The sequence below is a fragment of the Pteropus medius genome, unplaced genomic scaffold (genome assembly GCF_902729225.1).
Source record: "Pteropus medius unplaced genomic scaffold, Ma_sr-lr_union100, whole genome shotgun sequence".
NCBI lineage: Eukaryota > Metazoa > Chordata > Mammalia > Chiroptera > Pteropodidae > Pteropus > Pteropus medius.
The window spans coordinates 3248415-3267573 of NW_024344371.1; the positions used below are offsets into that span (position 1 = coordinate 3248415).

The following is a 19159-nucleotide window of genomic DNA, read 5'->3' on the forward strand; positions in this document are numbered from 1 at the left end:
GATCCAGCCATAATACTGACTTGGTGACAGATAGACTATACATTGTTTTTCCATAAAAAAGTATTGTGGCTACCTCCTCATTGTCTCTTGGACTGTTCACTCTGGAGGATGTCAGCTGCCATGTCATAAAGACTGTGTTAGTTTTTTACTTTTGTGTAACAAATGGCCACAAATTTAGCAGCTTAACCCAGCAGCCATTTATTAGCTCACAGTTCTATAGGTCAGGATTCCAACATAGCATGGCTAGGTTCTTCTCAGGGCTATCTAATGTTTTTGAGGAAGAACATTACATATCAGAATATGCTTGCAGAAGTCTACTTGAGCAAAAAGAATGCATAGAGAAAATGGGAGGATGGGAGAGTATTTGGGTTGCTATCTAAAATCTCAATTTGCTTCCCAAATTGCTGAGGTGACAGTAGGATTAGATCGAGAGTTTGGAAGTGAGAATCACTGTGGAACAAGAACACTGGATTTAGCTAGTTAAGTTACTGTTGGATATTGGAAAGCTATTCAATAGGGAGTTATTCAATGGTATAATTGCTCGAGTTGTGTGTAGATTCCTTGGGAGGGTGTAAGAAAAAAAATGGAGCTGAAAGATTATTAGAAGATATTTAAATTTAGAGATGTGACAAATATAAAGTTATAGAGAGGAAGAGAGGTATGGAGCATTTTTTAAAAATAGGAGGAGGATGAGAAGAGTTAATTAAATGAGAGACAAAGTTTCAAGAAGGAAGGAGTTAAGTAATATCAATTTATGCTCTATTTTAAGATTAGAGAGGATAGTGTCCAAAAAATTAAGTGACAATGACTTTAAAAGTATATTGTAAGAAAGAAAAGAAGGTAGCCAATGTATTTCTAAGTGCAGTAGTCTAGAGAAGCTGAGAGAATAGAAATTAAATGTTTTTCTTAAAGATGAGAATGGCCTGGTTCCTGAAAACTATTCCAATTCTAATGTTCTTCTTCATTGGAGCTAAAGAATACTGGGAGATTTCAAAGAACAATTAGTTACATATTTTTCTCACTAGAGGTTCCTCATTTAATTCATTGCCAAAAAGAACAATGCTGCATTTTAAGTACTTCCTGAATTGAAAACCCTAGACTCATAATTTGGGCGTTGGTCATTCACTGCTCTCAAAGCCACCTTGAGGTTGTTCTTTCATCAGAGACATCTGATGTCCATCCATTATGACACCTGACACCCATCTATCTCAGTCACCACCACCCATCAACCAAATGGCCCTGGATCAAAGCAAGCTCCTGGCAACCTTAGGGGAAGAAGGGACTACCTCATCCAAAAACATTAAACAAAATTATAATATAGAGACAGTAGGCACCTAGCAGAACCACAAAATATAGATTTGAAAAAGCACTTGCCATGTGCCTGTCTCTTCTCCATCCCATGCATTTGGCTGACTTTACCGAAGATAGTGTTTCTTTTTTTTTCCCCCCACAAGTATATTGTTAACCTCATTGCTAACGTCATTGCTAACCCCATTCTTCTATTATCCTGCTAACTCTTCCTAGTTGCCGAAGGAAAATCAAACTCTCAATCCCTCTTTCTTTCTCTTTGCTCATTTCCTCATTTTTCAATTTGCTTAAAATTCAGCCTTAATTCTGATATAAGGAAAAGAACAATAATTACATACCTCTATCAAGAAAATTAAATTTCTACATTATGCGGTTAAATTAGATGTGAAGAATTGATACTATTAACTTTTGAAGTCCATAAAAATTGGGAACTATTATTTTGAAAATATGCACAAAAATGTTCTTATACACTACCATGGTCCTTTAGATAATTTTTTTTTCTTAATCAACAATATTCTGATTGCATGGGTGGATGCGCGCGCGCGCGCGTGTGTGTGTGTGTGTGTGTGTGTGTGTGTGTGTGTATCTAATTGCTGATGTTGCAGAAGTTTGGTTTTATGCTATTTTTCATTGCTAATATCTAATAATTCAGATATGTTATGAGAAAAATAGGATTCTGTATAGTTCAGAAATTCAGTCACTATTTTTAGTCCTGTTTCTAGAAGAAAATGCATTCTAATCCCTAACAAGTGATTTCCAAGTTTACAGCACAAATCATTTGAAAGTTGAAGACAGCTTGTACATATGTAACCAAAATATAATTAAATATCTTTTCTTTAAATTAACTAATCTGAATTTCCTGCTATTATACTCTTCAAATTATATTGTTACTTCAAGTTATATTATTATATATATAGATATCACCATAATCCCCTGCTCTGTATTTAGAAAAGTGGCAACACAGCATGGTCATGATCATGTCTTTGGAGCCAGGTAGAACTGTATACAATCGCTTGTATGTTTTATGGCTCTGGGGAAATTATTCAACTTCTTTTAACCTTAGTTATTTATTCTGTAAAATAGGAAAATGTAAATATGTATCTCTTAGACTTATTGTGAGGATTAAATAAGATCACATATGGTAAGTTTCTGTCCTTTAGCAGGCACTCAACAATTACCATTTCTAAACAGTATAATGTTGGGTGTTTATTTTTTTTTTATCATGCACCCATATCAGTAAAAATATTCTCATCACATAGCCTTATTCATTTATTTATAAATTATATACATATTCCTCATAGACTAGTATAGCATGAGCATAAAATATACATAAAAGTAAAATTTAAAAATAATGTGACAAAGATAAACATTACTTAAAAATAAATAAAAATATAAAGTATAAATGGATATTTTTCACATTTTAAATTTTCAAACAATTCCAAAGTTCAATGTAACTCCAGATTTTAAAAAATGAGTTAGAAAATTCTGTTTCCGAGTTTTTTGTGTGCGAAGAAATTAAACTGTTAATGGATAGCAAACATCATTTTTACACAAAATCACAAAATGATATAAACATTTCTCAGTACTCATTTTCAGAAGACTGTTTCCATAGTACTCAAAAAAGAAACAGTTACTTCCATATTGCTAAATCATTACCTCTATGGGACATAACATTTTGTTTTGTTTTGTTTTAATACCTGTGAGAGGCTTACTACTGACAAGCACTTATCACACAAAAGATCAGCAAATTTGGAACACATTTTTTTTCCCACAAAAGAAAACTATATAATATATCTTTAAGTTTGACAAGAGTTTGAAATGTTTTGCTATGAAATAACTAGTGACTCTGCAGTACAAAATATTATCATGAACACACTTCATCTCATGAGCATATTCTTATTTAACAGAGATTTATTTATATGGTGTGTACTATTTTTCAGGCACTGTTTTTAGCACTTCTTAAATATTAACTCAGTTAATCTCGTAACAACTTTTGGAGTTGGGTTTCATTCCCATTTTACAAATGAGATACCTAAGGTAGAGACTAGTTAATAAAAAATTTGTTCAAAGTCAGGCATAGTTTGAACCTATCCATTCTGGTTTTAGAGACTCTGCTTTTAACAACTAGAATTCTACTAATGAAAATAAAATAACTTTTAGTTACACTTCATATATGTAAACTACAATTTATTCAACTATGATAGAAGCCGAGATTGGGTGAAGTTGCCAGTACCAATGCTTTGGTATCAAGAAACTCTTCACTTCCTTCTGGAGACCTCTTGTATTGCTTACTCATGTGACCATCTAATGTGTGGGTCAAGGGAGGATCTAGTATGAAAGATGTTAGTAACCTTAATCAATTTATTTTTTATATATACATAAAAGCAGATGTTCTAACATTTTCTTTTCAAATTCCAGTGAATTCTTGTATAGTCCTCAGGGGTATGTGCACTTCTCCTTGGTGATTAGTGCTGTAGCATCTGAATGTATATGGAAGAAGAACTGAAAAGACTTTCTTGTGTCTACTTCCAAAGTTGAAAGTTCTGCTGTGTGTAAATGTGTAAGAAGTGGTCCTTCTGGACATGTGGATATACATATTTTTATTTATAGAAATCATGTTAGGTTAAAATCTATTTGTGTAAATAAGTTAGTACTATAAGTTAGTAAAAGTGTAATCTAGACACTATCATGAATGTGTCACAGAAAACTTTCCAAGGATTTTCACAAGAATAATGGGAAACATTAAAATTAATTTATTGGTTAACTCTTCTCTACTTCCTGGCATTGGAAGGACCTGCTGGGTGAAAATGCCTACAAGTAGTCCATCTTATTGGAATGATTGGAAGGAATTAGGTTTAGGATGGTTAAACAAATATTTCACTTATGTTTCAGATTGGACACTACGTTTTCATTTCTATTTCCTGGAAATATTAAGAATAATTTAATGCTGTCTTTTTCAGGAAAATATCTCCATCTCTGGTTGTGGAACTATTCTTCTTGATATATTGGCTTTTACATTGCTCTTATGAAATAAAAGAATCTGATGTTTATTTCCTTATGATTTTTGAATTTTCTGGATGTTTAGGGATGACTTTTTCATCATAGAAATATCACCATCATTATCATAATGCTGTTATGATTATGATTATGGATAAATGATCCCATAGTCTGTTTTTATTCACTACTACAATAATATAAAAATAGTTAATGAATAGAGACTTCTATTCATTTAAGTGTGATGTGCCACTCTTAAAAAATGAGTTCATCGCCTAATGCTAAGATAAATTATATTTTGTCACTTTAGTTTCAGAATAAGTCTGATAAATTAGTCTCACTGAGTAGATTGTAATTCCTGGAAGGCAGGAATAGTGTCTAGACTTCTCTGTATCCATATATCTAGGATGAAGCTGCTAAGCAGGAGCTCAATAAATATTGTAGAATGAATGAATGAATGAATGAATGATTTTCTGTCTGGGAGATCTGATTTCCTTAAAGAAGGTCACAAGACAGACCTGGACTTAAATATATTTTGGAGAAGGCTACATTTGCTTTGACATCTTTTTCCGTGCTCCAAATGATGCTCTTGCTGACTCAGTTTTATAGTTTCCTCTACATTTTTTTCCAGCTGATTTCATGTGTAGGGATAAAGAGAGCTTTTGTTCAAGAGAGAAAAGATACAAATTTGCTAGACAGTCTCATGTGAGCCAACGAATTGACCTGAAAAAGAATATATAGAGAGAAGAAAAGAGGTTAACGATGGGAACTTGGAGAAAAAAAACTATATTTAAGGGAGAAAAAGAGGAAAACATGCCAAAAAGGAAAACCCGGTAGGTGTCAAGAAAATAGGAAGAAACTCAGAGGATTGGAGAGTCACAGAGTTAAGGGAAGAAAGAATTTTGGGAATCAAGGAGTTGTTGGTAGTGGCAAAGTTGTCTGAGAAGCCCAGAGGGCTAAGAATTGCAATGAGGCTACTGGATTTTGTTTTTAGGAGTTAAGTGATACTTTTTAAGACAACAATTTCAGTAGAGTTCTAAAGGTTAAAATAGTACAGTAGATTGAGGAATCAGGAGGAAGTTAGGAAAGTTAGACCTCTATCACAAAGAATGGTGTAAGGAAAAGGGAGATTTCTCCTTGAGAGAGACTAGCAGAGCTAAAGAAGGCCTTTTCCTTGATGAAGTACTTGGGAATGTTGTAGGTAGAAGGGAAGTTGTTTCTTCAGAAACAGGTAGAAAACACCAGAGAAAGATAGAGGATAATCCATTGATAGGCCAAGATGAAAAAAAACAGATATGAAGGCAAAGAATCAGGACCAGTTGGAAACTACGAGGAATGAATATTTGAGAACTCTGAGAAATTTTGAGGTTTTTAAGAATGGCAGTGGGGAGAGTACACTTTGGAAGCCTTCAAATTTAGCCAAGTCAGAAGTGAGGTTAACTACTTCAAATGGACAGAATGGAAGTGTGAGATTGGGGACAAGTGAGATGAGCTGAGGAATGAAGTCAAGAGCAATACTAAGCTTCATAAAGAGATAAGAAAGAGACAGACACAAGAGACAGAATTATAGGAAAATTCATTGTCTATATGTTGATTAAAGATGCAGTGCATGTATTTAAATGATTAACATATGCTATTATAAAATCTCATCACCCGGAAATAAATATTGTTAGGTGATAATACAATAGAAGAATCCTGAGGGGTTGGTGCCTAACTAGATGAGGGGCGTAAGTGTGAGATATTAGTTGGCTGTGGTTGTGGGTCTGAGTGATTGGAAGGATGAGTGTGCCTTTGCCAGGATGAGAACAGCTCGGAGGTACTCCAGGTTTTGAAAAGAAGAAAATGTGTGGGATTCTAGGCATTAGATTTGATGTGGGAAACAGAATTAAAGAGATGGATTTCCATAACTTTACATAAGCAAAAGCCTTGACATGCATTAATGATCAGAGGGGGATAGTAGGTACACAGAGGTGCGAGAACATGGTTAGGGAGGAAGGAAAGCTCAAGGCAAATGCTGTGACCAGGGGCCAAGGGGGCAAAGATTTTCAACAGTATTTAGTGGTACCAAGAAGTGGCACCAAGGAGAAAGAGAACAAGGAATACATCAACTCTATCATGAGCTGGCTGGAAAACTATCCATTGAACTTCTTTACATTATGGCCTCGCTTTTATAATTCACTTTAAAATGGATTATCTACAATACCACAAATTATCTCTCAAATTTTCCTTCGAGAGGTTTATTACAGAGAAGATAGGGCCTTTTTTCTTCCCCCAGCCTTAAGGAGTAGGGTCTATGCAGTACTCACAAATTTTCAAAAGAAAACTTCACATTTGTTTTGAAAGTCTTTGTGAAATGTGTCTTTACTTTTGTTGTCTTGGTTTGCCACATTGGATTTACTTCATTATTTCTCACTGGACAATTTCTGCAGGCTTCTGGGATAAGATGACTTTCCTTCCCAGATAGTGCTTCCTGCCAATATATATAAAAGCAATATTTTTTTAGTGTAATAGTCTCTGAAATTATCTTGGTGCTTTGGCTGGAGAGAGGCTGACCAGCAACGGCCCAAGAGAGCACTATTCTCGACTGGGTTGCATTTAAGTCTTAGATTTTTATTCTGAAGCTCTATGTTTTTAATGGAGGCTCTTAATATTCTTGCCATCAATGTGTAAGGCAAGCTACCAACAGAAAGAATTATACATAAATTAAATGTTTTTGGGTCATTGTTAGAGTGTATTCACCAAGAACTCTGCCTGGGCTCTATCTACCTCTGAAGGATGGATAATAAACAACAATACACTGAAATGCTCTCGCTCAATTTATACAGTTGACCCTTAAATAATATGGGTTTGAATGCATGTGTCCACTTATATGTTGATTTATCTATCTATCTATCTATCTATCTATCTATCTATCTATCTATCTATCTATTTATTTATGTTTATGGTGACATTGGTTAATGAAATCTAATAAGTTTCAGGTGTACAATTTAATAGTAAGGCATATATGTATATTGCATTGTGTGTTCGCCTCCCATAGTTAGATTTTTTTCTGTCACCATCTACCTCCTTCCTCCCGGATTTTTTTCAATAAATATAGAGTTGGCCCACTGTATCTCCAGGTGTTATATCTGTGGATTTAATTAACTATAGATAGAAGACAGTATTTTTTAAATTTGCAATTAGGTATCCACGGATGCAGAGGGCTAACTGTATGCATTGTTCTAAACCATTTTATATAAAGAACTTGAGCATCTGAGGATTTTGATATCTGAGTGGGGTCTTGGAACCAATCTCCTGCAGATACTGAGAGACTGTAGTTAAACTAAATATTTGGAGAGTCAAAGGTTATATGCAGATTTTGACTGCATAGGGTGTTGGTGCCCCTAAATCCCCCAACACATTGTTCAAGGATCAACTTGTATTTTCAGAATAATGCAGGCACATGAATGAGAATTTTTAAGATGCAATCGAAATATGTATTAATCACAGCTGTTGGGTAATGATTAACAATACACCGCAAGATATGAAAGCAAGATTTTAGTATTTTGTTCCACATATTAATGCTGCTAAAATTAAATTCTCTCTCAATTCTATCCCAAATTATTCTTACAACCACTCAGAAACAGCTTTCTTTCTCTGAAATATTTTTCCTGCATTCTCAGCCATGCATAACAGAAAATTATTATGCATATCATTCAAGCCCCCAAAATCCTAGTTTTAAGTGCTTGCTAAAATGGTGCCAAGAGAAAACTCAAAATAGAAGCCTCAGGACAGACAGAGATCATTTTATTTAATAAATTTCAATGTAGTATTAGAGGTTAAAATAAACCTGTGAACCCTAAGAAGAACTGTATCTGTCAAAATAGACTTCTCATGGTTAACTGGGCCCAAATTCCTAACCAGTCTAGTGGCCATTGCTGACAGAGGCCTCTCACACACTCTGCCTTTTGGGAAAAGCCTCAGGCTGAGATCTCAGCCTCCTGTACTGTGCCCTTGCCTGTTTATATGCCTGAGTCAACTACTAAAAGGAAGTTTCTGGATTTGTCTTTTCACTAATAGACTGATACCTATACCTGCTTTGTCAATCAAAACTGCACAAATTGTATCCTCATTTACATCTATACTGATCAATCAGAACTGCATGTTTTGGAAAACTCATTTGCATAAAACTGACCAAAATGGGAATTATGGGCAGGAAGTTTTTTAATAAAAGGCAGCCTCTCTTTCGTCTCAGATCGCAATTCAGATTGCTGCTTGAACTTGTATCTCCCGGGCTGCAGCTCTTTCTATTCAAGTAAATACTTTTATTCCTTATTACAGTCTAAAATTAATTTTGGTTTACAACCTAAATTAATTATACAGGTTACTGTCCAAAATTCCAAGTTGAAACTTTCAACAGGTAAGTAAAAAGGAAGGAGTAAATAATATCTGCAGGAAGTTTTCTGCATCAGTGCCTGCTGAAGACTTCCAAATAGGTATGCTAAGCATGACTGCAGACAATATTGCTAAATATTATTAATTCAAATTCATTAAAATTTTTAAAATTGCTTTTGGTTGCATCTATCAAAAAAAAAAATATTGAGCTATGGTATGTGCATTGCATAGTGTTTAAATGCAGCTGGAAGCTAGGAAAGTGAGGTCCAAACTCACATTCCATGAGCTACCAGAAGCGGAGTTTGAGAAAAGAGGAAGTAGGCTCAGCAAACCCATGTTTATACTCAGGAAGTTACATGTAACATCTTGTAGTCATAAATATAGAATGCTACCTGCCTTCCACCCAAGGCTACTATAAAGATGTAACATAAATAAAGGTTTTGAATTAAAAATCCCAGTAACTATTTTGCATTATTAAAATAACCCACTTTATGAAGATGTGGGGGAGCAGAATTTGCCTCAAAATATCTCCTTTTGGCATAAGGATTATTTTAAGCTGGTTAATTTTTAAGCAGCAACATACACGGAAAACCCTCTGAAAACCAAGTAGAAGTTACCCTCTGTAAAGGACACTTAGATTTACATTTGTAAGGGAAAGCCCCCTCTGTAAGGGTGTCTCCCTTGTTGTACCAGGAAAAAGAAAAGGTCTCTAAATCTCTAGAAACTGTTATCAATAGAGAAAGCATGGACCGAGGTCTGCATAATAACCTTATACTTGTTTACTTTGCTCGTCTTGGTGATCTCCCATGACTGATTCTCTATTTCCAACATCATTTGTCTTTAGCCGAAGGTGATATTTAAGGTGATGGTTTGTGCCATTTTGGCAGTTACTTAGTTTTCCTGGGTCTCTTCTATGTGTGGATGGAAAAAGGGGCGCTGTAATAAATCTAACCGAAAGTAACCTCACAGGGTGATCTGATCGTAAATTCCTAACTAGGCAGGTATTGGTTGGTAGTCATGCCCCAGGCCTATAAAAGGTTTATCTATATCTTAAGCAAGGCTTGTCCATTGTTTTTGTGCATCTAGGTTACCACCTTTGAAATGCCTCTTTTTCAGAGCCCTTGGAAGTGCAATCACTTTCAGGAGAGCACATAGTCTTATTAACTATCTCGTAATCTAATCGTAGCGATTTCCCTGGCTTGCTTTCTCTCAACTTCTTAAAATTGTCCTTACATTCTCTCCTTAATTCCAAATGCATAAAAGAAACTGCAAAACTGTCATTCTCTGGAGCGTTCGAGATCTTGCTTTCTGCATGTCACCAGTTTGGCTCAAACAAACTCATGAAAATTCTCTACAGGTTTGGACGTTCTTACATCAACACATGTATACAGGAGCTATATATGTTATTAAATTTTATCTTGTTTTTCTCCTGCTAATCTGTCTGTGTCAATTTGATTATTAGACCCACCAGAAGGACTTAGAAGACTAAAGGAAATTTTTTCTTCCTGGGCAATAAGGAAGTTGTCCTGCTAAATGATATACCTGAGTTATAAAAATAATTGAGGGTAAGTTAGTCTTATGGGTTGAGAGGTGTAGGCTTCCAGATATATGTATCAAATCTCTTTGAAAAATTAGAAATCTAGATTCATTTCTGGAATCAAAAAGCAAGACACTGTGAGTTAATTTTTTTCTCCTTTAAATATTTAAATTGAATGCTCATAGTCAGTGTATCATTCTCTCATCCCACCTACTGGTTACAGGGGAACTTTCACGAGGGTGAAATCAAATGGGCAAGACCGAGAAGAGAAGGGTAGTGGAGATGGGAAGTTGAGTCATGTTGCTAGATGCCTGTTGCCATGGTGTGAGCTGAGGCTCTGGACCTCCATCTGGATTCAGGATCAGGCCCAGTGGATGGAGAGCGTGTATATAGGTTTGATATGATTTCAAATTCACAAATCCACTTGCTTATGATTTAAGTGAAGTTGTTTTAATCCACTTGTTTATGACAAAGAAAAAAAGTTGTTTTGATATAAGTAATTCATGCCAGGATGCCATCATTTTACATTTGTTATTGTGATAAGCGATCATAGATAAGAACACGTGGAGAAGCAACTGTGGCAAGGGGACCTTTAGACTATAAACACTGAGAGTTTGTGAGGACTATTCAAGTTTCGATTTGGGCCAGGTGATTCCTCACTTACCCTCAAACTCTCTGAAGACATTCGGAGATATGGGGCATTCACTTCTGTCTCAAGGAGGCAGGCACTCCTTGCAATGGTGAAAGAGACTGGCCTGCCTCCCAACACTGGCATCTTCGTTTCCTAGCAAAATGTTCTAATAATGGGGACTTTTACATTTATGCTAGCAGCTGGAAATCAGCTATAGGTTGAACACCATATCTCCCAAGTGCCTACTGGTATAAAAAAGTTCACAAGAAGTAAAAATGAGATGGCACTCCATAGCACTATTGACCAGAGTACTGTTGGTGAAATATTACAAGATCACTTGCCAGATGACTGTAAAGAACCCCTGAGGATATTATACACTTTCCTCAGTGAAACTGAGCTGATGACAAGTGCAGCTCGATGTCTAGTGCTGCCAAACAAACATAGAAGTGGGGCATGGAACATGTTCGTGATTCTTGAGCATTTCATCACTCTGTCTCATAGGACTGAGTCTATTTTAAATGCAGTAGCAAGGGTCAGAAGGGGACAGGGTGTCGGGCGACCACAGGCAGGGCAGGCAGCAAGTGCTTAAATGCCACACTAAAGAAAAGAAACTGCATAATTAGAATCATTGTCCCAACTAGCTCCCAGGTAAACAAAATGGAAAAGGCAAAGAACTCCAAACATCATCAGCCTTGACTGGCAATAGCTGCTGCTGTGCATTATGGAAAGGAAGGCAGGTCTTGTCAGCACCATCACCTGCACAGGTAACACCTATGTTAGCAGGACAATCTTTGGAAGCGGGAGACAATCTCATGTATGTGTACATATGTTAGTACGTGTGTATGTACCTATGTACCTGTCATGGAGGTGGTTTGTGAAATGAGTGGTGTTCATGTGTGTCTCTGATAGATGTTACCTCATAAGAAACTCAAGAGTTAGGTGGAAGGAGAGATGTTCTCTACTGGGAGCAAGGGAGAGAGGTTTGCTGTCCTTGACTGACCTCTACTTCATTGGTCCTAGACATTCCAGGCGAGCCCATGGGGACGCAGTGCCCCCCTGTGGTTGCCATGGTTCTTTCTAACTTTCCCCAGTTCCAAGCTCCTTACTTGTCTCCTGTTCTTTGTGATTCTCCGCAGTAGCTGCATAGGAAGGGCCGGATACCATGTCTGTGGTTCCTGCCCATCCTCAGGATCAGAGCTCAGAGGCTTGGAAGAGGTGAGGTGTCTTCAAAGAAGCCGAGCCACAAACTCCCAATATTTGGGCTCCATTTCAGGCTTAGGACTCCTGTTTCTCTCTTCTTCTCATTCTCAAGGAACATATTTCCCTGACTTTAGGGATAGAAGTCTAAAATAACTAAGAGAGTTCAATGGGAAGGAGAATAAAACTGAAGAATACAGTGACAAGAGCCTTGTGGCATCAGCTTGAAACCGTGGAATTCATGAAGGAATTTTAAAGGGTAATTCTCTTGAAAGTACACAAAGAGTGAAACTGTAGCAGGAGGACTGAGTGTTAAGCTTTAGAGCGCTCCTTGTGGAGTCCTTGCATGCTGATCGTTGCCCTCCACCAAAGGCCACAGCTCTTAGTGGACGGCCCTCTCCAGTTTCAGGTAACTGCTCCTTCTCTTCAGCCCAGGTAATAGCATTGCTGTTACTGAGCCCCAGGCTGTTGCACCATGTTTGTTGCTCTGTCCTAACTCTGCCCACACCTTCTGCGCCCTCCCTTTATTAAACTTTCCTCAGTGATTCAGTGTGCTCTCTGCTTTTTCCTGAGACCTAACATATAAGATGGGAGGTACAGGTAAAGTAAAGGTGGGGAAGGTAAAGGTAAGGAGGAGAGAGTCTATATATCGAACTTTTCTTAGAATCACGGAAACATGAGTTTGAAGCCCAGCTAGCTATGTGATCAAGTTATTTAACTTTCCTGAGTGCATGACCCTGGACTTACAAGGGGGGATGACGTCTACCTGGCAGGTGCTCAATGAGGAAACTCTGTTATTATTATTACAACATACTAGGTGCTGTTCCGAGCATGTTACGTGTGAGTGCATTTAGTACTGAAGGGAAACGGAATAGGATGGTGCTTCAGGGAAATGATTTCCTGTGTCAGACATTTTACTTCGTTTTGCCTTTAGCTTGGCTTCTCACTGATCATCCCTGGGTGTGCAAGCTGGGCCTGTGAGGAGGTTTGTATATCTTAATTTGTGGGGAGGTGAATGGGATGGACAGAAGACAGAAATGAAATGAGAGATGAGAATGAAACTTGGGAGACCTCGCTCATGTTAAGGCCACTTGGACTTCTACATTGAAAATATTCGAAGGGGCAAACTGGTGAGGGTGTGTGAGCTTACAGGGCACACCTCTTTACCTGTTTCTCTACCAAGTTGGAGATATTCCTCCATCAGGGGCTGGGCAGCCGTCATCCTTCTCCTCCTCATGTAGATAATGTTTTTGTATTTGTGCAGTTTTGAAGAAAAGCAACACATTGTAGCGGTTACTCAACTGTAAGACACATGGTCCAGTGGGGAGGGGCCAAAGGCATAGTGGCAGGTAGGGCAGGCAGAAGGAAAGCCACCATGTGGCAGCACCAAGTAATCACCCTTGGCATTTATCGGCGCCTTTCTCCCTTTCCAAACACACTGCTTCTTTTTTAAAAATGATTATTTTATTTTTCAATTACAGTTGATACAATATTTTAGTTTCAGGTGTACAACATAGTTGTTAGACATTTATATAACTTACAAAGTGGTCTCCCCATAAATCTAGTACCCATCTGACACCATACATAGTTACTACGATATTATTAACTATATTACCTATGCCGTACTTGACATCCCCAAAACATACTGCTTCTTAATCCCTCAGTGCAAGGCAGCTGGAAGGAGACAGAGGCTGGAAGAAGAATAGTTGCGTCCCTGAGGCCACACAGGGCTCGGTGTGAAAACAGGAACCAGATGGAAAAAGGCTCCATTGAGCCTGATCTCAAGGGTCTGTTGGACATGTTTCAGGTGGCCGATAATAGGTACTGGGAGTGGAGTGGGTGTGGTTAGTGTAGAAAAAAATGTAGCCCCTTCTTCTCTCTAAATGCTGGGGACTCTAGCTCAGTATCTCAATACTTGTGGGTAAGGTAGGAGCAGGTTGTGGGAATTTCAGCAAATGCTCTCATGTCTGGGGGACATGGCTGGAGCAGACGAAATGGCTGGGGGCCCTGAGTCCAGAAGGAAAGAACGCATCTAACACTCACCCTCCCCATTCCCTACTCCATCAGGCAGCTCTTAGGCAACCTGAAGAAATGAAGTACAGCATGGTTGAAGAAGAGGAGTGAAATGGACATTTTATTTCATATGGTAGCAAAAATGGGATGAGTCAAATCTGGAGTGATGGTCTTTATATCAATTCTCCAATGTATAGGCCCTCAACCTAAACAAACATCTTTTTCTCAGTCTTGGATGAGCAATGGGATCTCATGTAGGAAAAGCTGGGGCCCATTCATGGGGGATGATGCCTAGTGAATGCCACTTAGTCTCACTGAAGATGTCTGAGGGCCAAAGCCATTTGGGAGGTGCCTCCTGGGGGTAGGAGATCATTCTAGAGGAGTCTGTGAGAGAAGTCAGGAATCTCTCAGGCCCACAATGCAATCAGGGCCATGAAGGCAAAACCAGCGGCTACACAGCCCCACTTGGCCAGAGGGGCTTCAGGACCAGCCAGCTCCCGGGGCAGAATTTCTAGGAAGGTGACATACAAGAAGGTGCCAGCTGCCACACTCTCTAACACAGCCTGGGCTAAGCCTCGTGCCCCTTCAGAGTCTCCTCCAGCCACAGCCAGCCCTAAGGCTAGGCCCAGGGGGGACATGAGCGCGAACAACAGTATAGACAACACGGCCCATCGGGACTCAGTGCCTGTCTGCACCAGCCGCAGTCCTACACCAAACACTACGAGCCCCTTGTGAGCCAGGACAGCAAGACAGAGCTGCACGGTCGCTGCTACTGTTGTCTGCAGCCCCACAGCTAGACCTTCAAACACCGAGTGGAAGGAGAGTGAGAGCAGGAGGATGAGGGCTCGAAAGGGGCTGCGCGAGGGCGAGGGCAGAGGTCCGTGGCTGTGGAATCCGAGCACGTGAGCGCCCCCGCATTCCTCCTCCTGCACTTCGGATCCTCCAGCAGCTCCAGGACAGCACTGCAGTGCCAGCGACTCCATAAAGAAGACCAAGAAGAAGCCCAGGGAGATGACGAGCTCTCCGTAGGGATAGTCCATCTGGGAACAGAGAGAGGGGCTGTGAGACGGGAAAGGAAGGAAGGAGGTGCAAAGGATGGACTGAGAATGGGAAATGTGGGACTAGAACATAAAAAAGGGTCGGGAATGAAGCCCAGAGGAGATACGGACATAAGACAACAAGGTACCAGAGGACCAAGGGATACAGGGGCAGTAGGATTAGAAATATGAGGAAAAGATGTGAAGCATATCAAAGAGTGCAGAGAAAGAATGCAAGAGCAAAGCAAGAGCTTGGTCTGGGGTTCCATAAACCGAAAAGGATCATGTTGGCTCCTCCTACAGTGTCCGAGCTGAGGAGCAGAGGGTTCTGGTATTCCTCACGTTCTCCTCTCCAAAGGCTCTGGGGGCGAGAGGAGTCTCTGGTTCTCCTCACCCTCCAGGTAGGGGCTGGTGGGAGATACTTTTGTGAACTGAATTAGCATCACCAGAAAAATTTTGTTCCCTCTCTATTCTGTTCTACGGAGGAAAAAGCAGAAATTAGATGGAGGATGGAGCAGCTCAGTTTCCTGTCCTGTCCCTTCGGCTCCATTGCTTTCCTTAAAGCCCAGTCTGACCTCTTGCCATCATTCCACACAACACAGGAGCTGTCATCTTCCCTGTTGTTCCACCCAGGAGTCATGTTCTTGGCTCCATCACTCCCCTCCCCCACCCCGTCCCTTTTTCCCTCGGTTCTGTTCATCATTTCGGCCTCCCAGCCCTGATACTCAGCTGCTCACCTGCATCTCAAATTTCTGGATTTCCGATTCCATTCCCTCCAGGGCTTCAGCGGTCATGTGCATGAGCCCTGCTCCCAGGAAAACACCGGCAGAAATGCAGCCCAGGAGGCTGAGGACCCGGCGGTGACGACCTAATGAAAAGCAGGAGTTACAATCCAGTTGGCAATGAGGAGATGGACAAAGGCGACTAAAGAGCAACAGGCAGCACCCAACATCCCAAGCTTGGGGATGGTGAGGGAATCAGAGCAAGGTGTCAGGATAAGGTGACAGGGTTGAAGTCAGACCCGTGTTATGCAGACAAAGATACGGAAGGGCTATACCTGTGGCCACCTTGATCTGGAACCATTTGAAGCAGATGGGAATAAGGCCACAGACCAGGGTGAGAGCCAGCAGGGCAAACAGGCAGCCAATTTTCACCCCTAATAGTGGCTCCATCCTTGGGCCTCAGAATGACAAATGGAGCTACAAGCTTTGGAGCAAGTGTGGTGCCTTAGGTGGTCAAAGCTGCAGTGTCCACTCCTGCGATTGAGGAAGCTGTTGGGATCCTCTCTGTTCTGTGCTGCCTCTGCTTACGCAGCCTTGCATAGCTGACTGGGGCCCAGCCCCAGCTTCCCGCCCTCCCTCTACATGAAGGCCCCTCCCCTGGCTCACACTGAAACCAGAAATTCCAGACTCCCTGTCAGGCACAGCCCTGTGCTCTGTCTTCTCTTCTTCAAGCCATGACTAATCCAAGGACTGTGGACTGTCTTGGTTCATGCCCAGGGCTGGTCTAATTCCAAATGGGACAGTCTATGGTAGCTACTTCCCAGCTGTTTCATACTGGGGACAATCTGGTCCTGCCTCACTTAGGACATTTGATCTAAGCCTTCCATATCCTCTGCACCCTAACCCAAGTTTTACAGGCTGCTCTGCTGATACCTGAACCATACCCTTTCAAAGGGGATTTGGGGCCATCTGGGGTTAGAGGAGGTAGAGTGGAGGGCTGGTCCTGCCACCACTCTGTGGGAACTAGTAGATGAGAGAACTCCCCTTTTCTATAACCCCAGAAAAGTAGCTCCAGGTATGGAAATTTCCAGTATGACAATGTTGTTACTGGTACAACTTCTGACTGTACCTCTTCCCTGATATATACTGTGAGAGAGCGACTAAGAGTTTTAATGCACTAGCTCTGAAAACAGCAAGGCCTACCAGAAAACTGAGAAATGAACCAAGTAAACTAAAGGATCCTGGACATACATGGGTGGAATGGAAGATGCAGTTCTGATGGGAATCAACTCCTGAAAATGTATGAAGCAAACTCGGGAGGAGGGGGGAGCCGAGGAACCCTGAGAAAGACGAAAAGGAAGGAGAGAAAAAACCAGAGGCTAGGCAGCTGCTGGTTCCCTATTCAGGTGGCCTAACAACCCTGAGACCCGTTGAGCCAGTTCTCAGAGTGCTGGGGCGGGGGGAGGGGGGAAGAGGGGGGAGGGACTTTCCCCACTACTCCAGATGACTTCCCTGGGAAATCCAGGTCTCTGGTGGAAGCAGCAATATTCTTACAGCAGAGGGCGAGCTTGAGATTTGTGTGGGAAGATAAGACAGGCATGGAAAGTCATTTCGATACAGGCCAGGCCATGACGACCTACCTCTATACCTTTCAAGAATCATAAGATCCATTTCCATTCTTTGAAAACTTTTGCTTATTATTATTAAAACCTCAAAGACAGGTATATAGGGGTCCCAGCGCTCCCATCCTGGATACCAGGTAGCTTTAGCCTTGGCAAGCACGATAGAAGAAAACTCTTGTTGCACATCCTTGTCAGCTCTCAGGTGGATCTTCAGCAGAGGATGGAAGAGGCTCAGATGGTGTGGTCACAGGTAAAAGAGCTCCCTAGGAGCTGACACGGGAACAGCGATACAAATCCCTATGGGATAGAGGGCAACGTGGGCTGCAGGTTCCTGACACCTCCCACTAATTTTGATCACAACTTCTATACCTGCCATGGCGGCGGGCTGTGATCACAGCATGCTGCATATGCCCATCTGGACAACATAGGTGACAATGCACATGGCATGGCCATTTAAGGACAGGCTGAGTGATCCGAGGCCAGCGATTAGCCTCCTCTGGAGACTCCCAGTCAAGGATCACCATTGAGAACTTTTCCTCCTTTGGCTGCTTGTTCTAAGATAAGGATAGAGAGACTGTTTGGAGGAAAAAGATACTGGAAAAAGAAAATCTGACCCCAATTCTTGCAGCCCTTTTAATGTTCTACATCACACACACTCGGGCCCTAAAATTTCCAAGCTATTCTCTAATTTCCCAACTCTTCCCATCCGATTTTTTTCTATCCTGCTTTCCCAGGCTATTTCTCCCTGCCACAATATTCCCAGGGTACATACCCAGCTGAAGGGGATGGGATGGTAACCCTGGGAAAAGCTACAGGCCAGGGGCTTAGAGGCTGTCAACTGAAGACAAGGAAGTTCCTGGGGACACTGTAAATACACATAAAAGACATGAGGTAAGATAAAAGAACCACGAATCATAAAACTGAAAAACTAAGAGTTAAATGTTCAGGAAGGGCTAGGGATAAGGGAGCGCAGGAGCGGGGAGCAGGGAGAGCAGGGCAACCACTGAGAAATTAAATAGGGACACAAAGCAGTGGAGGGTGGGTGGCTTAGTTTTGCACTCTCACTTGTCCTGGCTACAGTTGAGCTCAGATCTTTGCGAGCTGGGAAAGGTAGAAGGAATACTTACTGGGGCAAAGACAAAACCAGGTCGAGGGTCCAGAGGTGACTTCTCCTTTCCCTGAAATCAAAGAAAATCAAAAAAATTAAGCTGGGCCGGAGGGGTCTATACCCACAAGTCAATCTCTGCACTCAGTCAATTGAGGATTCCTTTAACATTCAATTCTGGTAATTATTAACTATGTTCTTTGAGTTAAGTTGGAGATTTCTCTAATACTCTAAGCAAAGAACTCTCTCTCTGCTGCAGGAAAGGCAGGAACTTGGCACATAGGATGGTGCTCTCCTTGTCAGCAGCTCCGCTCTCAAAAAATCCCACCCCAGGATTATAAATTATATAATTATAAATTATAAATTATATTTATGATTATACACTGACTCATACAGTCCCAGAGTGATAAAATTTTTGGCTCAGCAATGTCCCAGATCAGGAGATGCCAACCTTTTTTTTTAAAGGCCCACAGAGTAGGTAAAATTCATTTCTGTCTCAGCTATTTGACTCTGCCATTTGTAGTGTGAAAACAGCCATACACAACAGACACTCAAATAAGCCTGGCTCATACAAGCACAGGTGGCAGGCCGGATTTGATCCACAGGCCCTAGTTTGCCA

The 19159-nt window shown here is 40.8% G+C and overlaps 1 protein-coding gene across 8 annotated transcripts; it reads right to left on the minus strand.

Moving 5' to 3' along the window:
* Positions 1–14148: 14148 nt before the first annotated feature.
* LOC120608543 (zinc transporter ZIP2-like) lies at positions 14149–18850 on the minus strand. Of its 8 annotated transcripts, none has more exons than XM_039870435.1 (5): positions 18563–18850; positions 18208–18300; positions 17454–17732; positions 15829–15959; positions 14462–15094 (listed from the first exon to the last, which is right to left on the minus strand). In XM_039870435.1, exons 3-5 carry the CDS (start codon positions 17488–17490, stop codon positions 14462–14464), a joined length of 801 nt encoding a protein of 266 aa, XP_039726369.1. In that variant the 5' UTR covers positions 17491–17732; positions 18208–18300; positions 18563–18850. The 8 variants fall into 8 exon arrangements, with proteins under 8 accessions (XP_039726362.1, XP_039726369.1, XP_039726366.1 ...); XM_039870432.1 differs by having other exon boundaries at positions 17454–17983; XM_039870429.1 differs by adding an exon at positions 17805–17983 and having other exon boundaries at positions 17454–17705; positions 18208–18850.
* Positions 18851–19159: the final 309 nt, after the last annotated feature.

Coding starts and splice junctions, on each gene's coding strand:
- LOC120608543 (XM_039870428.1), bottom strand. CDS start 16,263: ATGGAGCCACTATTAGGGGTGAAAATTGGCTGCCTGTTTGCCCTGCTG. Junction 15,960..16,148: donor CCAGATCAAGGTGGCCACAG/GTATAGCCCTTC, acceptor GCTTTTCATTAG/GTCGTCACCGCCGGGTCCTC. Junction 15,095..15,828: donor TCCAGAAATTTGAGATGCAG/GTGAGCAGCTGA, acceptor CTCTGTTCCCAG/ATGGACTATCCCTACGGAGA.